General features: G+C 42.5%; 1 protein-coding gene across 1 annotated transcript; it reads right to left on the bottom strand.

The window, feature by feature from the left end:
• Positions 1-1,555: 1,555 nt before the first annotated feature.
• gpatch4 (G patch domain containing 4) lies at positions 1,556-19,613 on the bottom strand. Its single transcript, XM_083644709.1, has 8 exons — positions 19,485-19,613; positions 18,398-18,476; positions 16,021-16,094; positions 15,708-15,800; positions 13,695-13,808; positions 8,539-8,657; positions 3,224-3,274; positions 1,556-3,015 (listed from the first exon to the last, which is right to left on the bottom strand). Exons 2-8 carry the CDS (start codon positions 18,474-18,476, stop codon positions 2,199-2,201), a joined length of 1,347 nt encoding a protein of 448 aa, XP_083500835.1. The 5' UTR covers positions 19,485-19,613; the 3' UTR covers positions 1,556-2,198.
• Positions 19,614-20,161: the final 548 nt, after the last annotated feature.

Here is a 20,161-nt window from a genome sequence, read left to right as displayed (position 1 = left end):
TATTTGCATAAAACACACAGTTTGATTAGGAAATGATTGTATCTTTTTAAATATTTGCTTTGATTTAATAAAATGTAACTCAATTTGTAACTTGAGTTACTTGACAAAGTAACTGGTATAATATTACTGAAATCCTATAAGTAATAAGTTATATTACTGAGTTACTGCTAAAAGTAATATATTACATGTAATATGTTACTTTTGTAATGAGTTACCCCCAACACTGGAAATATATGTATGTCAGTGAGTAAACCTCACTCCCCAAGACCTCGAGATGCTCTAGTGACAGATGCTAGAGTCCATGGGTTTTAGCCTCCTTGCTAGAGCATCTGCCTCCCATGCCGTAGGTTCTGAATTCAATTCCCAGCTGTGGGGGCCTACACAAAGAGTATTTCCATTGTGTCAGTAACTAAACTAAGATCTGTGGAGAAGACATATGTGATAACATTAAAGGTATACTATGCAACTATATCATTAGATTTTTTTCTATCCTTATAGAAAACGTTCCCCTCAAAAACATCAACCTCCACACACTAAATACACTGTTGTCAGATGCTGCCCCCTGTCTGATTCTGGCGCTGTTTACACTCGCTTAAATTTGAACTATCTGGGACCCGTTTCTAGCCTACCTCGATGAGGTTAGGGGGCGGCGGGGTGACTTGCGCGGCTGGTTTCTTATGGACCCCCTTGCATAAAATCTCTTACAAGCACATGCACCCTATGTGGCTGGTAGCACCACGTTGGAATATTGAATGTCGATAATATATGTATTGTATGCTTTTCTTTCTTTTCCTTTCCTGTGTCGGAGAATGGTCATTTGTTTTGTTCGTGTACGTGTAAAATTTAAAGTGAAATACTGAGAGAAAAAAAGTTTCTTTTTTCGGTATGTTGGTTCTCCTAGATATCCAGATGATGTTAAATATTTATCTTCCAAGTCCTACCTTGCTTTAGTATTTTTACTTTTTATACTAGGCATTCACAGTGTCACTCGCTTATATAGTGAGTGAATTTATGACATCAGTGATGTCACAATGCCTATGTATGACATCACTGATGTCATCAGTGACATGATCACTGAACATATAGCCTTGTGTGTGAGTAATTCACCGGTCATTTATGACATCACTGTGGGCCAGAGACAGAGCCCCAGTTCCCATACTGATGATGATTTTTTCATTTACATTGAGCTTCAATAGAGGTTGTGGTTCAGTGTCTCAGTAACGTTTGAGAGCAAGATGGTTGTGTAAGATTGTTTACTCTGTTGGAATATATCCGAGATCATGAACACCATGCGGTACTTGGATTTTGTGCCCCTGTATCCACCTGTTTTGGAACAAAACAGGTTGCCCAATAAGAATCCTGCAGAATTGTGAGTCGCACTGTAAACGGAAATAGCTGTGTCAAGTCATTTAATTTGCATGTAAAGTTTACAAATTCATGTAATAGTTTAGCCAATGTATCTGTTCTTCAAGGTCTTGTGCCCTTACGACAGCAATCACCTTGCTTGCAATCACTATGGAGGCACAAATTAAAATGCCCTTGAAAAAAAGTTGCTCATGATGCAAAGGCTACAATGAATTCTTGGCATGTATGTTTATTTTTAAGTTGGATTGTAAAGTAAACATGAATTAACCACTTCTTGAAATGTATTATCACAAGAGAATGATAAAGTGTGTTTCAATGCACCTTTCATGGTTTGACGTCATTTATAATCCTAGTGCAAAACATTAAGATGTCAACATTGACTGGTAGATTTTTAGAGTCAGTTCAGAAATACTGGGTGTGGGTTGCACTGTGAGTCCAATACATTTCATGCTGTGTACAAACAACAATCTTAAAAACAATTACATCGCCACCATAGCCTCACCTGGCTGTGTCTGCATCAAATCACAAAACTTCCCTAATTTCCTCAGTCGGGAAGTTTACAACAGGTGATGATCAATACTCTCGCTTTGTATTCAATATAAAACTCTTTATTTGACACCAGACAGTAAGGTTGTTCAGTAAGTAATAGACATTCTGGATCTGGCTGCTGAGCCACACTGCTGTCATTAAACATACTCTACAACCAAAAGCAAAGCAGGCCCTGGTAGGAGCACAACCTTCAACTAGTTAATCTCTGTGGCACATGCTAGGCACAGCTGATTCAAGAGACAACTTCCTATCATGTCCACAGTGATATTTTCTGATGTACCGTACTACTCTTTGGACTTCTTCTTTTTCTTCTTTGGAGGAAGTGCCTCCTCGTTTACATTGCCTTGTGCTGTCTGTTTGTCCTTTTTACACCTTTTCCTTATCTGCTTTACTGTAGATTCCTCCTCCACAACTTCTGCTTCCTCCATAATTACCGCATCATCTTTCATTTCTGGCACACAGTCCAGGACCGGTTCTGATTGGGTAGCTTCTGTATCATTACTTTCTTCCACCTTGGCAGGAGCGGCATGCTCTCTGCGCTGTTTGGATCTCCTCTTCTTCTTCTTTGGTTTAGGGTCCGCGTCGGTCTCTGAGGAACCCTCTGCAGTCCCTTGTGGTCTCTTGCTCTCGTCAGTAGGTGTTGTGGTCTCACTTAATTCTCCATTCTCCTCTGCATTCCTTTTCCTCTTCTTATGTTTCCTCTTTGTTATTTGAGAATGATCTCCCACGTCATTTTCAATTGTGATTAATTCTTCCTCAGTGGGAACTGGAACTGTTATTTCCTCGCTACTCTCATTAGAATTGCCCTTCTTTCTCTTTTTCTTCTTTTTGGGTCTAGTGTTCATTTCAGGGCTTTTAGAGACTGCTTCAACATTTAACTCTGCGGCACATTTCTTCCGCTTTGTCTTTTTGCTGTGGGAAGCCTCGGCCGTCTCCTCCGTCCTCTCCGGGCTCTGGGCAGCTGATTGGGTGGTTGGTGTGACACAAACTGGTGAAGAACTTGCTGATTGGCTCTTCTTGCCATATTTAGCCATGAACTCCGCCTCCTGCTGCTCCAGCCTGGCTAACTTGGCACTCATGGTCAAGCCGTGCCTGGCTCCTCTGCAGAAACATAAAACAGCATCCAAAGTGAAATGACAGAGTGAAATGTCTTTTCTTTGAACATATGTCATATGGCGTCTCACCATTCTATTTTTTGTGACTTTTACATATATAAATATATAAACTAAATAAAAGTGCAAAATTAAAACTACAAGGAATAAATGCTTTCCTGTGAGAATTAACACTCAAACTTTACAAGTCCGCTTACTTGTGAGCAGTGCGTCCTCCACAAGCCTTCATTAGATCAGCATCGGAAAGCCTGATGAATGATTACATTTATTTGATTAGCACTTTTCAAAGGAATTACAAACAGGGTTCCCACAATTTTCAATTTCCATACTTTTCCAGACATACATTTCCAGACTTCTCAGTAGATTTTTCAGACCATATTTAACATCTGAGTACAAATTAGTGCTGCACGATTAATCTAATCGCAATCGCGATGTCAGCACGTGCGATTACATAACCGCAAAAGTGTGCGATTATTATCATTTTTTCACGTCTTTTTGAGTGTGTGTGTGTGTGTGTGTCTCCTCTAACGTTACACGCGACGCAGCAAACACACGTTTCTCTGCCATCACACTGTGGGCATCAACACTAGCGGGAGGCTTCTCCCATGCACTCCTGCAAATAAGTAATTTTATGCGCAGCAAAGTTACATCTTACCGAGAGGGAGAGAGAGAACATCCATGATCGCTAACAGCTAGCTATGCTAATAACTAGCTTGCCGTTCAGAAACGCATGTAAACAGCTGAGTGTTTAGTGAGAACGTCAGTAAAATAAGGAGAGAGCTGCAGGTGCTTATGCAGAACTAGTGCACGATTAAGTGCACAGTGGGTAATGACCCGCTGTGATGAAGAATATAGCGAGATTAACAAGGTTGATAGCAAAACACTGTCGGCTGCCATCAGCAGCACCTCCAGGTTTCAACTAGCCTGTCACATGACGCCTTCATGGTCCCTCGATAAAGTCTGCAGAAATATGCACGTTCCCTCACCTCTCTCTCAAGAAGCGTCAGGTGAGTGTGGCGTTTACGGCCATCTGTCGCTACAAAATAAATAAACGGGGTGTATCATTGTATTACTCGACAGACATGTAACTACCGTAACTTTGCCAGTCTGAGCCATCTTCTATGTGCTGTAACACAGTGCAGTTTCTATTTTTCTGGTGTTTCTTTTTTACATGTTTGGGACAGGCAAATGTCTCAAAATGTTTTATTTTTTTGTAAAGATAATTTTATTTCAAATTGTTTTATTTATTTAGTTTTAATATATTTTAAATTGTAACATATTTCATGTATTTTAGTCTGTGATACGTGAAACCGTGGTATTTTTGTCCAAGGTTATCATACCGTCAAAAATTCATGCCGGCACATCCCTAGATACCTCTTGTTTATTATATCGCAATCACAATCGCAATCGCAATATTGTCCACCCTAATCGCTAATCGCACCTTTCCCCCAAATCGTGCAGCACTAGTACAAATAACTAGAAACTGTTTAAAAAAAAAAAAAAAAAAAAAAAAAAAAGTTTTAAAATCCAACTGTTTAAAGTTATAATCCATAAGATTTCAGTTTTGTTCTGTTGGTTAGTGGCTGGTGATGGGGATGAGTGGTAATTGCAGGTGAGATCCAAACAGTTTGTTCGGCCATAGAATCAGAATCAACCACCCATAACGCTATCAGAGACTGGGAAAAGTAGCTTGTTATCCTACTTCACACAAGAATTCTTGGGAATCTACAGTAACCTACAGAGTGAGTCTATTCTGTTAGCTCCACCCACCCTGTGTCACCACAGACACCAAGTTCATAGATGCTGCAATACTCTGTTCTCTCCTCCCCCACATTTCCCGTTTTCTCCCCACCTCCTCCCTCCTCTCTCACATCCCCTCCGCTCTCCCTCCCCCCTCCTGCTCTCTTTTCTTTCCCCCTTCCCCTGCTCCTTCCCCACCTCCTATACTCCCCAACATTTCCCATTCCCTCCCCACCTCATCACTTTCCTGCTCTCTCCTCTCTCACATTCCCCCTGCTCTCCCTCCCTTCTCCTGCTCTCTCCTCCGCTCTCTCCTATATTTCTATATTTTCTATATTTCTCTATCAATTGTTCAATGTGTTATCATTACTACTGTAATTTGCTACTGTTGTGTCAGCTAGAATTAGCTAAGAAAATTGTAAAAAGTTTGCACACTGCAAAGGGCTCCAGTTGGTAGCTAGAATTAGCTAGATTCAATTCAGGTGACGATGGGACGATATCATATGCCAATTTAACACCATCTTAGCTACACAATTTAATGTCATCAAATAGCGATTAATACTTTTTTAAGGGCCTTAATTTTCCCTAAATTGGTTTATCAACTCTTAAAACTTTTCAAGACCCCACCGATACCCTGTCCTTGGTAGAAATGTAGTATAAATATTACAGCAACACTCAGCCACAAGGAAGGGGTTTCAAGTTTGTTACTGCATGAAGAAAAGCTGATATTCTGTCTACTGTTCCCTGGGCCATCTCGGCATCGTTCGGGAAGCTACGCTAATGATGCTAATGTTAGCGTAGGCTATTGTAGGCTCAGGTCAGTGGTGTAGTCTACGTGATTCGCAGGTATACAGCGTATACACACTGCGAAATGACTCAGATTTGCGTATGCGCACTGGGAAACACGTTATGATACATATCGTTTTAACTTTCCATTCATAAAATTCACCCTGTGCACTCTGTGTTACAAAGCGCACAAATAGGCGTCCTTTTTAGTCAATGAGGCTGTGTACACAGGGCGCCTCAACGTGAAACCTTGCGTGTACCCACGCCTCGCCTGAGCTGCGCCGATTTTATCGTTTAGGCGTGAGTTCTATTTTCAAGCCGACTAGGCGCGTGAAGGCAGACTTTTTCTGTCAAGCCATGAAGGAAAAACGCGACAATATCCGTGGGAAATGGCAAAGTCAACTGAATTTCAAAATAAAATGGTGTTACAGCGTTGGGCAGAGAGAGAGAGAGAGAGATTGACGGGTGGCTATCACGTGGGGCTTTCTCCCCATCGGTAAACAAATCTTCAGGAGAGAGAATAGCGACCGAAGAAGCAAAAGCACTTCCGGCCGAAACCACGCCCACTTCCGGTTAAGGGGGTGGGGTGGTCAGAGTCAGTATACCCTTTGAAAAAAGGTAGACTACACCACTGGCTCAGGTCTGGCTGCCTAAAGCTTAGGACATACTCCATGAAGGCAGCGCGAGGCGGAGCTCCGCAAACCGGGAGCAGACTCTGCGCTGGTGCCGAGGTATTCATGCTCAGAGCGCTGCTCAGAGCACCGCTGTTTACATAGTACAGTGAACGGCCCATGATAAAGTCAATGAAACTAAATTAAAAGTCAATGAAAGCCATTATGTTCAGTAGACTGCGGTTTCACTCTCAAACGATCGTATCGGCACATTAATAGAATCGCCAATCTTGTTTTTATTGAATGTAAATAGGACTAGATCTCTCTCACCACAGCACATTACTTGAAATGACTAAAAACGGAAATCATCAAGTTTACCACATGGGTCAAGAAAATTTGGTCAAAACATGGCTCAGTCACAGTGTACTTCATTTCTCTTCCTGTCTCTAACGGCAAAGCGCAGTGCTGCCAGGGGAGGTGCAGAGCGGCGAGCTGCCAGAAAAATCTGCCGACACGTGCTTATGGCTGCGAAGGCCTCGCCCCCACCACGGCCCTCGCATTTGAAAGCGCGCCTGGAGTATGTCCTGCCTAGGGGAAAACCGATATGAACATTTTGGCCGATACTGATATTAACATTGCTGTTATGGCCGATATTTGCCGATATGATCTGTATAAAAACGTTATATGATCAAATGTTGTACATTTCTGTACATTTTGTACATACACTGTTTACATGTGAAAAACACATGTAAACAGTGAATTTGAAAAAGTAATGCATTTCTTTATTTCCAAAACATGTGGAAAAGCCCATAAATCATAGATTCGCCGCATTGTTTCTTCTCTGTGAACATTTTGGCTGATACGATAACCGATTTTAACATTGCATTGGACTGATGCCGATATGTTAAATGAGTAACATCGGCCCATATACAGATATGATTGCTGATATATCGTGCATCCCTAGTCCCGCCCTTAACGAGAATAGAGTGCCAAAGTCACCCCGTCTCCCTCTCCGTGGGATTTCATCCATCATTTTTCCATAGACCTTGTGTAAAATGCTTATAAAAGTTTTACTTGGTCAAACTAAGTGATTCAACTATACTTAGAATCAGGGGAGACCATGTAACATTCGACTCGCTTTTTTTTTTTAAGGGGTGGGCGAACTTCGACGAAAAGTCGACTTTGTCCCAGTGAATTTCGAATAGTGTTTTGCTAGAAATGCACATCCCTCCCTAATTGAGTTAAGCCAACCTGAGTCAATTTCCTTGTATGTGCACATACAGTACTTGGCCAATAAAGCCGATAGTGATCCTTAGCCAACCAGGCTTTATATTTGGGATTGTCAAGCCCAGCCCTCATTTACCCATCATGGATGTTCAGTCCACACTCCTATGCAAAAAGTTGGGCGACATTCCACAGTCAGCTCTGTCCAAAGAGCAAGTAAACTATCCAGTGTTAACTATACTCGTATTATTTTCCCATAACATATTGAATATATATACTCTCCACCACATATTTTTTTGTCTCTTTTATATAAATAAGAACCAAAAATGAGTTGAAAAGAGTTACATCATTTAATTTTCAAGGCGTCTGTGCAGCCTTGTTTATTCACGGTGTCCATGGAAACAACGATTAATGGTTTCCTTATCCAGAAAAGATGGTACTTTTCTGATAACTACATCACTGGATAACTCCTAATAATATTCAGACAAGCTTAAAATGTGTTGGTTTTTTGTGATGCTATGCGTATATATGCAATTCAAAGATGTTGCCGCATTTTCTTTCAAACTCATTTGGTTGCGGATGTCCGGATTTGGTAGTTCTAGGCACTTGGAGCAGAGCTGTTTATGGTTTTGCGGGAGTGTGTGTTCAGCCGCACGCCATACAGTAGGACTTCTTGCCATCCTTTGTATGACATCAAGCTTGCTCTGGCCCGCGCTCTCACACAGTGGTAAACATTTTGGCTGTGCTGGCTGCATGCTCCAAATGCCATAAACAATCTGTGTGTGCTTGTATGATCAATTTATTTTTAAAAATTCTGAAATTTATATTTTAGAAAACAGAATAGGGGCAATAGTCTGGAAATGTTTTTCCATACCAGTCTTTTCTTTTTTCCACATTTATCCAGAGCTGGAAATGACTCAAATCAAATTCCATACTGCATAGAACCCTGTATAAAATGCTTTACAGACAATAAAACAATAAAGATAAGCCAATTGGATGAATACAAATATGTCAGACAATTAAAAACGGGTATGAAAATAAATTAAATTGACAAAGGTCAGAATGAGAGGAATGTTGATAGTGATTGTGATGACACTTCTGAGTAAAAAGACATGCTTCTGAAAGTAAGTGGCATGGGATGAAGGTCTTACTTGGTGGTGCTGGAGAGGTCCAGATGCTCGTCCTCATCATCATCTGAGCTGCTACTACTGTCATCTGAGTCATCACACTTTGGCTCTGGCTGCTCCTTCCCAGACAGCAGCGTGGCTGACTGAAAGGGGAACACAGCATAACTATCAGTTCACAATCATCTACATTTCCGAGTACAACAAATGTACAGGAATTTGTCTGGTCGACATTGGTTCAGACACATTGTGGTTATCATAGAGCTCAACAGTCATGTGGCATCGTGACGACACCTCTGGTTCCGGAAGAGTCTTTCCCCATTCGTTTTTCTCTATCACTTTTTGAAAAATCCTTATATAAAGAATTTTAAGTCAGGAATCAAGCCAACTGTGCTGCTAGAGAATCGTGACCATAAAACATTTGATTCAGAGTTGGGGGGGAAAATAACATTGAATAACAAAAAGTGCTGGGTACAAGACGTAAGAGTGAAGAAACTACTCATCTCATAATCCATTCTGGCATTTCTGGCCAATCAGATTAGCGGATGATTGAGGTCAGAGCATTTCAGGCAATGGGGCAGAGCACTCTGAGCGGCAGGGCCTGGACCAGCGGTCTTGAGCGGCCGCCATTAGACTATTAGCTCAATGGCTAATGCCCATGCATTAATGTGAACGAACCCGGTTAATGGATTTCAAAACGGGTGCCGGTGTTAAAAGCAGCGCGACTCGTATTAGCTTTGATAATATACCGTACTTTCACTCAGTGGCAGTTTTAGCAGCTTTACTTTGCAAGATGTAGCCTATGTCTGTAGTAGCCTACGGCATTAGCTCGGGAGGTAGAGCAGGTCGGCCAATGACTCAAGGGTTGGCGGTTCGAATCCTGCTCCCTCCCAGCTGTTGTCGTTGTGTCCTTGGGCTAGACACTTAACCCTCATTGCCTCGTATGAATGGGTATGAATGTCTATGAATGTTGGTGGTGGTCGGAGGGGCCGTAGGCGCGAAATGGCTGCCACGCTTCCTTCAGTCTTCCCCAGGGCAGCTGTGGCTACATCACCCGTAGCTTACCACCACTGGTACGAATGGTGTGAATGAATAATGATTCCTGTGAAGCGCTTTGGGTGTCTAGAAAAGCGCTATATAAATCCAATCATTATTATTATTATTATTATTATAGCCTAGCCAGAGACAGAATAGCCAGAGAGAGAAATGAGTGCAGGCCACCAATAAGAGACGACCATACAGCGAGCGCCACCAATCAAAGACGTCAATATTACATTAACAGCAATCTGGGAACCCAGAGTCTATTTTTATTGGAAAAATAGACTCTGGGACAGCCCTACCGTTTTCCCCAGCTTCCTGTACAGCGCGCCTCTCCTGCCACCGTCACTTCCTTTTCTGCGTCCGTGCTCCACTGTTTACAGTCTAATTAGCAACTTGCGCCGTGACTTTAGAGTAATTTTCCACTGTTGTTGTAAGACGAGTTGACGTCTTCTATGCAGTGTGTTTGTGCGTTAACGTTATTAGCAAATAGCTGAAATGGACGCGGAAAAGGACGTGATGCTGACTTTTCCGTCACTTCCGCTTTCCTTTTCCGCGTCCGTTTCGGCAATTCACTATTAACGTCACGCACAAACACACTGCATAGAAGACGTCAACTCGTCTTACAACAACAGTGGAAAATTACTCTAAAGTCACGGCGCAAGTTGCTATTTAGTCAGTAAACAGTGGAGCACGGACGCGGAGAATAAAAATAGACTCTGGGTTCCCAGATTGCATTAACAGTGGTTAAATGTTCATATGAAAAGATGTTTTTAGCAAAATTTTGCTAAATTCATGGCGGGCCACTTAAAAACGGGCAGCGGGCCGCAGTTGGCCCGTGGGGCATAGTTTGGCCACCCCTGCTCTAAAGCCTTCCTGATCCAACTTTGGTATCTGTTGTATTCCAATCGAATGACCGTGGCCTTTTCCCAGTCCATGATGTGATTTTCCCTTGTACAGTGATCCAAGATGGCTGATTTCAGATTCTCCTGCAGGTCTACTTTTCATATGAACATTTAACCACTATTAATCAATAATAACATTGATATGAACCTTTTTGGTCGGTATTACATTGTAGAATTGTGGGTAGTCTAGTACTTCTCCATGAAATCGAATCAAACATGTTTAAGAATAAACAAGGATGATATCATAGATTTGTGGCTTCTACAGGAACATATACCTTCTACAGGTAAGTCTACCTTGGGTGGTTACGACATTATGGCTAATAATAAAAATCTCATTGCAGAATATGAACGGGGAAATACTCTTCAGGAGCCGAGTGCACCAGCTGGGCGTAAAAAAGTAGGTCTTAACTGTTAGGCCGGTTTTAGCTACGCCCGACTTTGTGATTTGAATTTACACCGAGTGCACCAAGCTTGACTTAGCATGGTCGTAGCTGCGCCCGGTCTTTAGGCTGTGGACGTGCGCGTCCACGTGAATACGTGCTTGTTGCCAAGCAACACACTTCTCTCAGACGAGCTTGAGACAGCTGACAGACAGCTCTAACTCTGCTCAAACTTATAGAGTTGTATTCAAAGCATAGAAACGTTCTCACAGCTCAATTTAACAGCACCAACACAAACAAATGATGGTCTCGACCTAGTTTCAAGATGAAGACCAGACACGCTGCCTCACGCCACACGTAATCTAGTGACATAGCGACCTCATCATCACACGTAATCCTAGCGTGACGACAAGTGCAGTAATCCCAGCGTGACGTTCGCGTGACGCACTTGCCTAGGTGACGGCGTTAATGTCGTCAGTGCAGTAATCCCAGCGTGACGTTCGCGTGACGCACTTGCCTAGGTGACGGCGTTAATGTCGTCAGTGCCGAGGCTATGACGCGGCAGTATTTATAGCCACGCCGGGCGCCACACCGTCCTCTTGCCTTGACCTCTAGCCGCTGCACTTGAACTGATTTAATTTCTTCTCTGGAAGCCGCGTTTCACCCCACCCACCTCCCCAGTCCACCACCAATGTATTGACTCCTGAAGAATCCCCTACGGGGGGGGGGGGGGGGGTTCTCTATTCTAGCCCGAGCAGATGCCCTCCCGCCTCAAGAAGAGAGGCATCTTGCCACGGAGTCACTACGCCAAAGAATCAGTTGCCATGCTGCCACGCCATCAGAATTAATGCCATACCGCTTCAGGCCATGAATCTTATCGCCATGCCATACTTTAATAAAGCTTGCTGATTAACCTTACCCTCTGGTCTCTCATGATTGAAACAGAAACAAGATGCATGGAATTTGATCACAAGTGCAATCAATCAATGAATGAATGCGATGGCGGACTGCGGGCAGTTGACGAAGTCAGGAAGAAATGGAAAGATCTTCAGACGCATCAGCTTTTAAAAACCCGCCGACAAGCGGAGGTCCTGCGCCCAATACGTCCATTTACAGCACACATCGATCAATATTTTTGGAGAAGATTCGCCCGCATCACAGGACTGAACGTCATTGACAGCACAGAGCTGTCAGTCCCGACAGTGCAGATCAAGATGAGACAGCTGTCAGTGAGTACGCCTTGGGTGTAACTTTTACGCCTGCTCCATACCAGACGTAAAAGTTACACCCAGGCGCAATGCATACAGGGCTTAAGACTACATGGTGCAGTAGTCATACAATTATGTTAGTCGTAACTTTGAGTTCTACGTCGGATGTAACGTTACACCTAGGCGTAACGTTACACCTAGGTGTAACGTTACACCTAGGTGTAACGTTACACCTAGGTGTAACGTTACACCTAGGCGTACGCCCAGCTGGTGCACTCGGCTCCTGGAACCGTGACGTGACTGTTGAGCTCTATTTGATAACCTACTGTGTTTAATACCAACTATGTTTGGAGCAGTTTGTTCAGACTTTGGACTGGAGTGGAGTGTTTACTCTTTTGGTTAATTTGTCCAAGCGCAGTACAAATGGTACCTTCTGAACTTGGACATCATCAAGTAACATCATCAACATGCCTGAAAATAGTCGGGTTTCCATCCACCTGTTTTGATGTGAAATTTCAATTTGCGCATAAAAAACTGAGTGGAAACACTGCCTAATTCGCAAAAACCTCCAAATATTGCAAAAAAGTTTTCACGCTTGAGGGAGGCGGAAAAGTCGGGTGTATCGATAAAAGGAAAATGCAAAACGTGCGGTGGAAGCAGTTTAAGCGATATTCTGTTGTCTCTCCATTCAAAAACAACACAGTTTGCCTTGATCACTGCAAAACACATGCCGTGTGTAGCCTCCACACAATAGGGCTACACACGGTAAATAATGGTACGCGCAGCACAATACCCGCCGTGGTAAACAGAAGAAGACTGGGATATTAACTTTAAGGCGACTCACTTCTAGACTTGAATGAAATTGTATTCACTTACTATCTGCTCCGTGGATTACCTACAATTTCAGAGCCGAAATTGTAACATAGCAACATTGGTCCACAAACGTTGCTATTTTACTTTTTTTTTGGGAGATCAGTTTGGGATTATAACGTTAGTTTGCAGAGTCACACCTGGTAATCCAGAAATGGCGTTATGGTACCTTTGTCTACTTGTAGATTATCAAGAAACTTTAAATTAATAACGTTAGATGTGTTGTATCGGGTCTAGCAGCTGATCAGCAGCTCAGACAGCCTCAAACATGAGGTGATTGACAGCTCTATAATTTGCAAAATAGCAGTGGATGGAAACGCGCATTGTTTCGCATTTTATTTTGCCGACTTTCTGAAAATTGGATTAAAAGTTGTGATACATTTGGATGGAAACCCAGCTAATGTTTGAAAAGCCTAGTGTCCAAAATGAACCGAAGAAGTCAAGCCACAACCTTGTTGAGTTTTGTTTACTTGGGCAGAAAACCTAAACCAACCAAATACAAAAATGCTAAGGAAACGTTTCCACTACGGTTGAGAAACAAAGAAAACAAACTGCAGGTGTGATCACAACCTTGAAGTTTCACAGTACATTTCAACATACATGGTACAAGGACAACAAGATCTCACATTACATACCGTATCTCACATACAGTGCCCATACTCTGGAGAGTAGAATACACTTATCGCTGGATTACAGCTTTGAGTACAAGGTTGCTATGTTCTTTAGGTCAGTTATTTAGTGGGTAAGGCAAGAACTTAATTTTTCACAACAAATAAGTTTACCTTGACAAAGCATCCATACAGCTTGTCTTTAGCCAGCGTGGCTTTAGTTGGTTTTTTGTTGGAGATCATGCCCTCGTCATGTTCCTCCACAGTCTTCTTCACCTGAACACCACTCTGAACCAGACACACGGAGGAGAAAGAGGTGTTATAACTAGGTGGTCACTCTGAACCAGACACACGGAGGAGAAAGAGGTGTTATAACTAGGTGGTCACTCTGAACCAGACACACGGAGGAGAAAGAGGTGTTATAGCTAGGTGGTCACTCTGAACCAGACACACAGAGGAGAAAGAGGCGTTATAACTAGGTGGTCACTCTGAACCAGACACACGGAGGAGAAAGAGGCGTTATAACTAGGTGGTCACTCTGAACCAGACACACGGAGGAGAAAGAGGTGTTATAGCTACAGTAGGTGGTCACTCTGAACCAGACACACAGAGGAGAAAGAGGCGTTATAACTAGGTGGTCACTCTGAACCAGACACACGGAGGAGAAAGAGGCGTTATAACTAGGTGGTCACTCTGAACCAGACACACGGAGGAGAAAGAGGTGTTATAGCTACAGTAGGTGGTCACTCTGAACCAGACACATGGAGCAGAAAGAGGCGTTATAGCTACAGTAGGTGGTCACTCTGAACCAGGCACACAGAGGAGAAAGAGGTGTTATAGCTAGGTGGTCACTCTGAACCAGACACACGGAGGAGAAAGAGGTGTTATAGCTACAGTAGGTGGTCACTCTGAACCAGACACACGGAGCAGAAAGCTAGGTGGTCTGGGGCTTGCTTTCCCAGAGAGAAAGTTAGGACAAATTTGTGTTCAAAATGCTATTTCTAGTCGTTTTTACTTTCTTTCTTTCCTTTGATTGAGTTTCAGCTTGGTACTCCAGTTTTTGCAGATTATTTTTTGACAGTTTAATTATTCTCTCAACTTTTGGCAGTTTAGGGTTGAGCCCTCTGGATGGAGGTTTTGGCCACAGCGTTTTTGTTGTGTTTTAGGTTTGACTTTTTGGTAGTTTGAATTAGGGCTGGGCAATATAGCGATATTTAACCGAGATCGTGATATGAGACTAGATATCGTCTTAGACTTTGGAGATCGTAGTATTGTGATATGGTATAAGTGTTGTCTTAAGTGAAGTGATGTAATTTTCTGAGCATTGACCATTCAGTCATTATATCATATTAAAACTGCTTGTGACATCTCACATGTAGCTTTGACTTACAACTGAACCTTTAGCCCACTTCGTACGAAATTCCAAGATATGTATCACCATTCAGCCTAAAAATATACATATGATTTTTGGTCTATATCGCTTGGCCCTAATTGTACTGTTCAGTAACTTATAAAATAGTCTTTAGCCAACATGAAAAAGAATCGTGATAAGATCGTGGATCGGGATCCTGCCTGAAAGAAATTGTGATATATTTTTGCCATATTGCCCACCCCTAGTTTGAATACACTTTTTGACATTTTTCTACCTCAAACCTGTCTCAGTTATGTTATTGGCCTCGTGTGAATGAGCTTTGCATGGTGTCCATAACATAACATAACACATGTATTATAGTAGTAAGTGGATCACTTTCATGATCACCAAGTTGTTGCTTTGAGCCATCAAATCATTCCAACAAATATTCTCATGTGAACGCAAGGCAAACTTCATAAAGGGAGGGGGCCTAATTCATAGTGTGAGGCATGAAGGGAGAAAGAGACTATTCAGTACATCTTGAACATCAAACTGAATTTCCCTGGTCATGAGACAGCCAACACCATTTGTCACATTTGAGTACACAAGTTAAATCGAACAAGTATTTCCTCATTCGGAAAAAGATGCCACTCCCAGAAAAACTAAACAAATCATAAGAGTTTGCATCATGTTGTGTTATGTAGCCTACAGGTGTGTGTGTGTGTGTGTGTGTGTGTGTGTGTGTGTGTGTGTGTGTGTGTGTGTGTGTGTGTGTGTGTGTGTGTGTGTGTGTGTGTGTGTGTGTGTGTGTTATGATGTCCTAAGGTAGGACCTACCTGGTCAGATTCCACCTGAAGACTGGAAGAAGCCTTATTGAAGACATGGTCCCACCAATGGAAGGTGAACTGCTCTCCTTGTTTATGGCCGACCTGATATGGGAAAAGGCAACATCTGAGGCTCCAAACAACAACATTCGGCATAAAAAACTGAATTTTGAGCGAAACAGTAAGGGATGTGCCACTACATTTACAATTACCTCTTCACAGTTCACATCACTACTAACCTATTAAAGTTAGAGGAAACATTGACTAAAATCAAACCATAAAATCAGTGCTGTGATTTACAGACCAACTGACAGCAGACACTCACCCCTCCCTTGTCACATTTCACATTGACCTTGATAGCTTCTGATATCCCATTCTCCTCTCGCCCCAGTCCTTTACCTGAGGGCACAGTGGTTTGTGTAAGATACACATGCTGTCAGTCAGTCACAGTGGTTTGTGTAAGATACACATGCTGTCAGTCAGTCACAGTGGTTTGTGTAAGATACACATGATGTCAGTCACAGTGGTTTGTGTAAGATACACATGATGTCAGTCACAGTGGTTTGTGTAAGATACACATGATGTCAGTCACAGTGGTTTGTGTAAGATACACATGATGTCAGTCAGTGTTTTGTGTAAGATACACATGCTGTCAGTCAGTCACAGTGGTTTGTGTAACATACACATTATGTCAGTCACAGTGGTTTGTGTAACATACACATTATGTCAGTCACAGTGGTTTGTGTAAGATACACATGCTGTCAGTCAGTCACAGTGGTTTGTGTAACATACACATTATGTCAGTCACAGTGGTTTGTGTAAGATACACATGCTGTCAGTCAGTCACAGTGGTTTGTGTAACATACACATTATGTCAGTCACAGTGGTTTGTGTAAGATACACATGCTGTCAGTCAGTCACAGTGGTTTGTGTAAGATACACATGCTGTCAGTCAGTCACAGTGGTTTGTGTAACATACACATTATGTCAGTCACAGTGGTTTGTGTAAGATACACATGCTGTCAGTCAGTCACAGTGGTTTGTGTAAGATACACATGCTGTCAGTCAGTCACAGTGGTTTGTGTAACATACACATTATGTCAGTCACAGTGGTTTGTGTAAGATACACATGCTGTCAGTCAGTCACAGTGGTTTGTGTAAGATACACATGCTGTCAGTCAGTCACAGTGGTTTGTGTAAGATACACATGCTGTCAGTCAGTCACAGTGGTTTGTGTAAGATACACATGCTGTCAGTAGGCTTGCCGCGGTAGTAGGTGTTACCGGTGTTACACAGTGGTGAGGCATACACCGATTACATAACATGCCCACCGGTAACACCTTCAACTCCGCCCGCTCGTGACAGTTTCAGCATGCGCTCAGCTGCGCTGGTGTATATTACAAGCGCTCCCTCTATCCTGGCTGTCTGAGTGCATCATATCTCTGGTTAGACAGACCAGCAAGTAACATTAGTTGTACATGTTGTGAACACAATCCCCCCTCATACACATACTGTATAGGTAAGACCCTTAATCTAAGCCTGTGTGTATTCTCTTGCCACTGCCATCTCTGGAAATGTGGTTTTAACAGAGCTAAATCTCCACTAGCATTGATGGTAATAGGCTAGCTAAACCTCCGCTAACATTGATGATGGTAATAGTTAGCATTGATGACTTAGCTGTGATAAAAGCACATGCTGATGCTACTCAGCTATCGTCATTGCCTGGCTTACTGCTGCTTGCTGGTCACGTTAATCCCATGGCCAGAAAAAAAACCCAGATTTGTTGCTATTGACGTTAGTTTCTTTTCTCCAGGAGATCTGTCCCCAGTGCCTAACGTTACGTGAGGCTGACAGACAGCGCTCACAACAGCGCGCAGCAGCAGGGATGGGAGGGGCTGACTGACTGGGGGAGAAACATGGGGTAGAAAGGACCGTGTGCAGAGTAGCCTAATTTATAGACCGACAAACGTAACCGTTCCAAACTACTCTCTGTGGTTAACCTGACATCCCTGCCATTTTTGTATTGGTGACTATCTTCACGGGTGTGTCTGACTGAGAGCAGTTAAATTAAAAATCCGGACCGTGAGGACTGCTGAGGAGCTCTGGAGAGTTTTTTTATTTTTTACGGTGTCCATGGTAACACCGGTGTTGTCACGTGTTTATTACCCGGTGGGAAAATTTCCACACCGCGGCATCCCTAGCTGTCAGTCAGTCACAGTGGTTTGTGTAAGATCCACATGCTGTCAGTCAGTCACAGTGGTTTGTGTAAAATCCACATGCTGTCAGTCAGTCACAGTGGTTTATGTAAGATACACATGCTGTCAGTCAGTCACAGTGGTTTGTGTAAGATACACATGCTGTCAGTCAGTCACAGTGGTTTGTGTAAGATACACATGCTGTCAGTCAGTGTTTTGTGTAAGATACACATGATGTCAGTCAGTGGTTTGTGTAAGATACACATGCTGTCAGTCAGTCACAGTGGTTTGTGTAAGATACACATGCTGTCAGTCAGTCACAGTGGTTTGTGTAAGATACACATGCTGTCAGTCACAGTGGTTTGTGTAAGATACACATGCTGTCAGTCACAGTGGTTTGTGTAAGATACACATGCTGTCAGTCAGTGGTTTGTGTAAGATACACATGCTGTCAGTCAGTCAGTCAGTCAGTGGAGATTGCTACACCAAGCAGCTCATGTGTCTTACCGTGTTCCCAACCGTGACGCAGGAGCTGCTGCTCTGCAAATTTCAAGCCACGACTCTTCTCTTGTACAATTTCTGCCATCTGTGCAAAAAGAGTTTGCAGACATTCAGGTTGGCCAGTTTCTTAACACAGAATCATTCCTGACGACTGAAATATTTTCAGAATCAGAATCAGAAAGATTATTCTGTTTTCTATTTACTTTTTGATAAAAAGGGAGAACAGTACATCTGGTTGAAAAATTAATTGATTTTTTTTTTTTTTACAAAAACAAATACATTCCAGCTGCTGGAACAACCATGGGGTTTTTAAGAAAAAGTAAAGTAAAGAGGTTTCAGTGGTGTACTGGACACCCAAAAATACACTGCTGTACCATGTTGCCACTCATGCCACTTTGAAATCTGTGAAATTGCAAGTTTTATGGGAGGGGCAGAGGCAGAGGAATTGTTCAAAAATATGTGATTTTCCAGGAAGTTTAAGTTTGATTCTATTCTATTGTGTTTTTCACTGTTTGCCGTTGTTGTGATTACCGGTATGGCCTTACTAACTTGCACTGACCTGTAAAGGAGCACCCTTAAGAATTAGGTGTGTACTTACAAATGGTGTACTTACAAATGGAGTGAGTGTCAATAAATATCTTGAATCTTGATACAAACCATGAGGAGGGGAATGGTGAATTACGGTAAAAAATTAAATTTTTCAATTAATTGTCTTTAAACACCAATCAAGTACTGGTAAATCTGGGATTGGCAAATGTGGTAACCCAACCTGTCAGGTCTGTTGTTCAGTGACAGCGGCTGGTGAGAGTTAACATGTCACGCCAAAACTAGTATCTCTGGTAGGTTAACAACAGTGAAGTCAATGGCTGATTTCCCAATCCCTTTCAACCTATAACTAAGTTAAACAAGTGAAATGTTAATTTCCAGACGGCAAACTAGCCACGGGCCACGGCGTATATTGAGGTTGACAGGCCTGTAAACGTCATGTCAATGGTTTAACGTTACTAAAAGCAGACCGCCGGCGGTAGTCTTCTATTAGCCGAGGTTTTATGATACAACACGCTAAGACAATAGCGATAACAAAAAGCTTTACCTCTTGACGTCTTGTTGTATTAGATGTGCATTAACCCTACTAAAACCGTCCGGATTGGACAAACATGAAGTTAACCTACTGTAACGCTAGTTATATTCGGCAATAGTCTCAACAAGCCACGCGGTTTCCTACCATAGAGCGCTGACATGACATCGGACGTACGTCACTGCGGGTACTTCTTCGTTTTCTCAAACGGGCAGGCTTGATGCCGTCAGCGCCTGCTGCCGCCCTCCGGTAGTGGGGCGGCGCTGTTGACCAAAGACTTCGACGCTCACTTTTCCCGACCACTGAAAGTGAGCACCAAAGAAACTTGTATTCTACATTGTAAACAAAGGAAAACCTCAAGAACAAACAGATCGTTTAACATTAGAATAACACTGTATAAATAATGTAAATGCGCTAAAGCACTAATGCATATTCTGTATGAAATTATTTTGAAAATTAGAATGAACGAAAACTCAGCTATATATGCAGAAGAGGAGGAGGAAGGGGGCAGATAAAGATTATTTAGGCTATTAAACTTCACTCAGAGGTCAATAAACAGCTGTTGTAGACTACTGCATACTATTTGAGCTTCTGTTTTTTTCTGTTTTAAGTGACATTGTGTTTTAAAGGTATATTGTGTAAGAGTTTGAAACGCTTGAAATATATTGGAAGTCACGAGGTGGTCATTTCAC

Source organism: Poromitra crassiceps (genome assembly GCF_964638095.1).
Source record: "Poromitra crassiceps genome assembly, chromosome: 1".
Classification (NCBI taxonomy): Eukaryota; Metazoa; Chordata; class Actinopteri; order Beryciformes; family Melamphaidae; genus Poromitra; species Poromitra crassiceps.
Note: the sequence above shows the minus strand (reverse complement) of the source record. Positions and strands in the feature narration are given on the sequence as shown.

What these genes read in the sequence shown, in the direction of transcription:
- gpatch4 (XM_083644709.1), bottom strand. Translation starts at nt 18,476, where the DNA reads ATGGCAGAAATTGTACAAGAGAAGAGTCGTGGCTTGAAATTTGCAGAG. An exon ending in GCGTCACGGTTGGGAACACG is followed by an intron (nt 16,095 to 18,397) that starts GTAAGACACATG and finishes CTGTGCCCTCAG; the next exon opens with GTAAAGGACTGGGGCGAGAG. An exon ending in GACCTCTCCAGCACCACCAA is followed by an intron (nt 3,275 to 8,538) that starts GTAAGACCTTCA and finishes ATCATTCATCAG; the next exon opens with GCTTTCCGATGCTGATCTAA.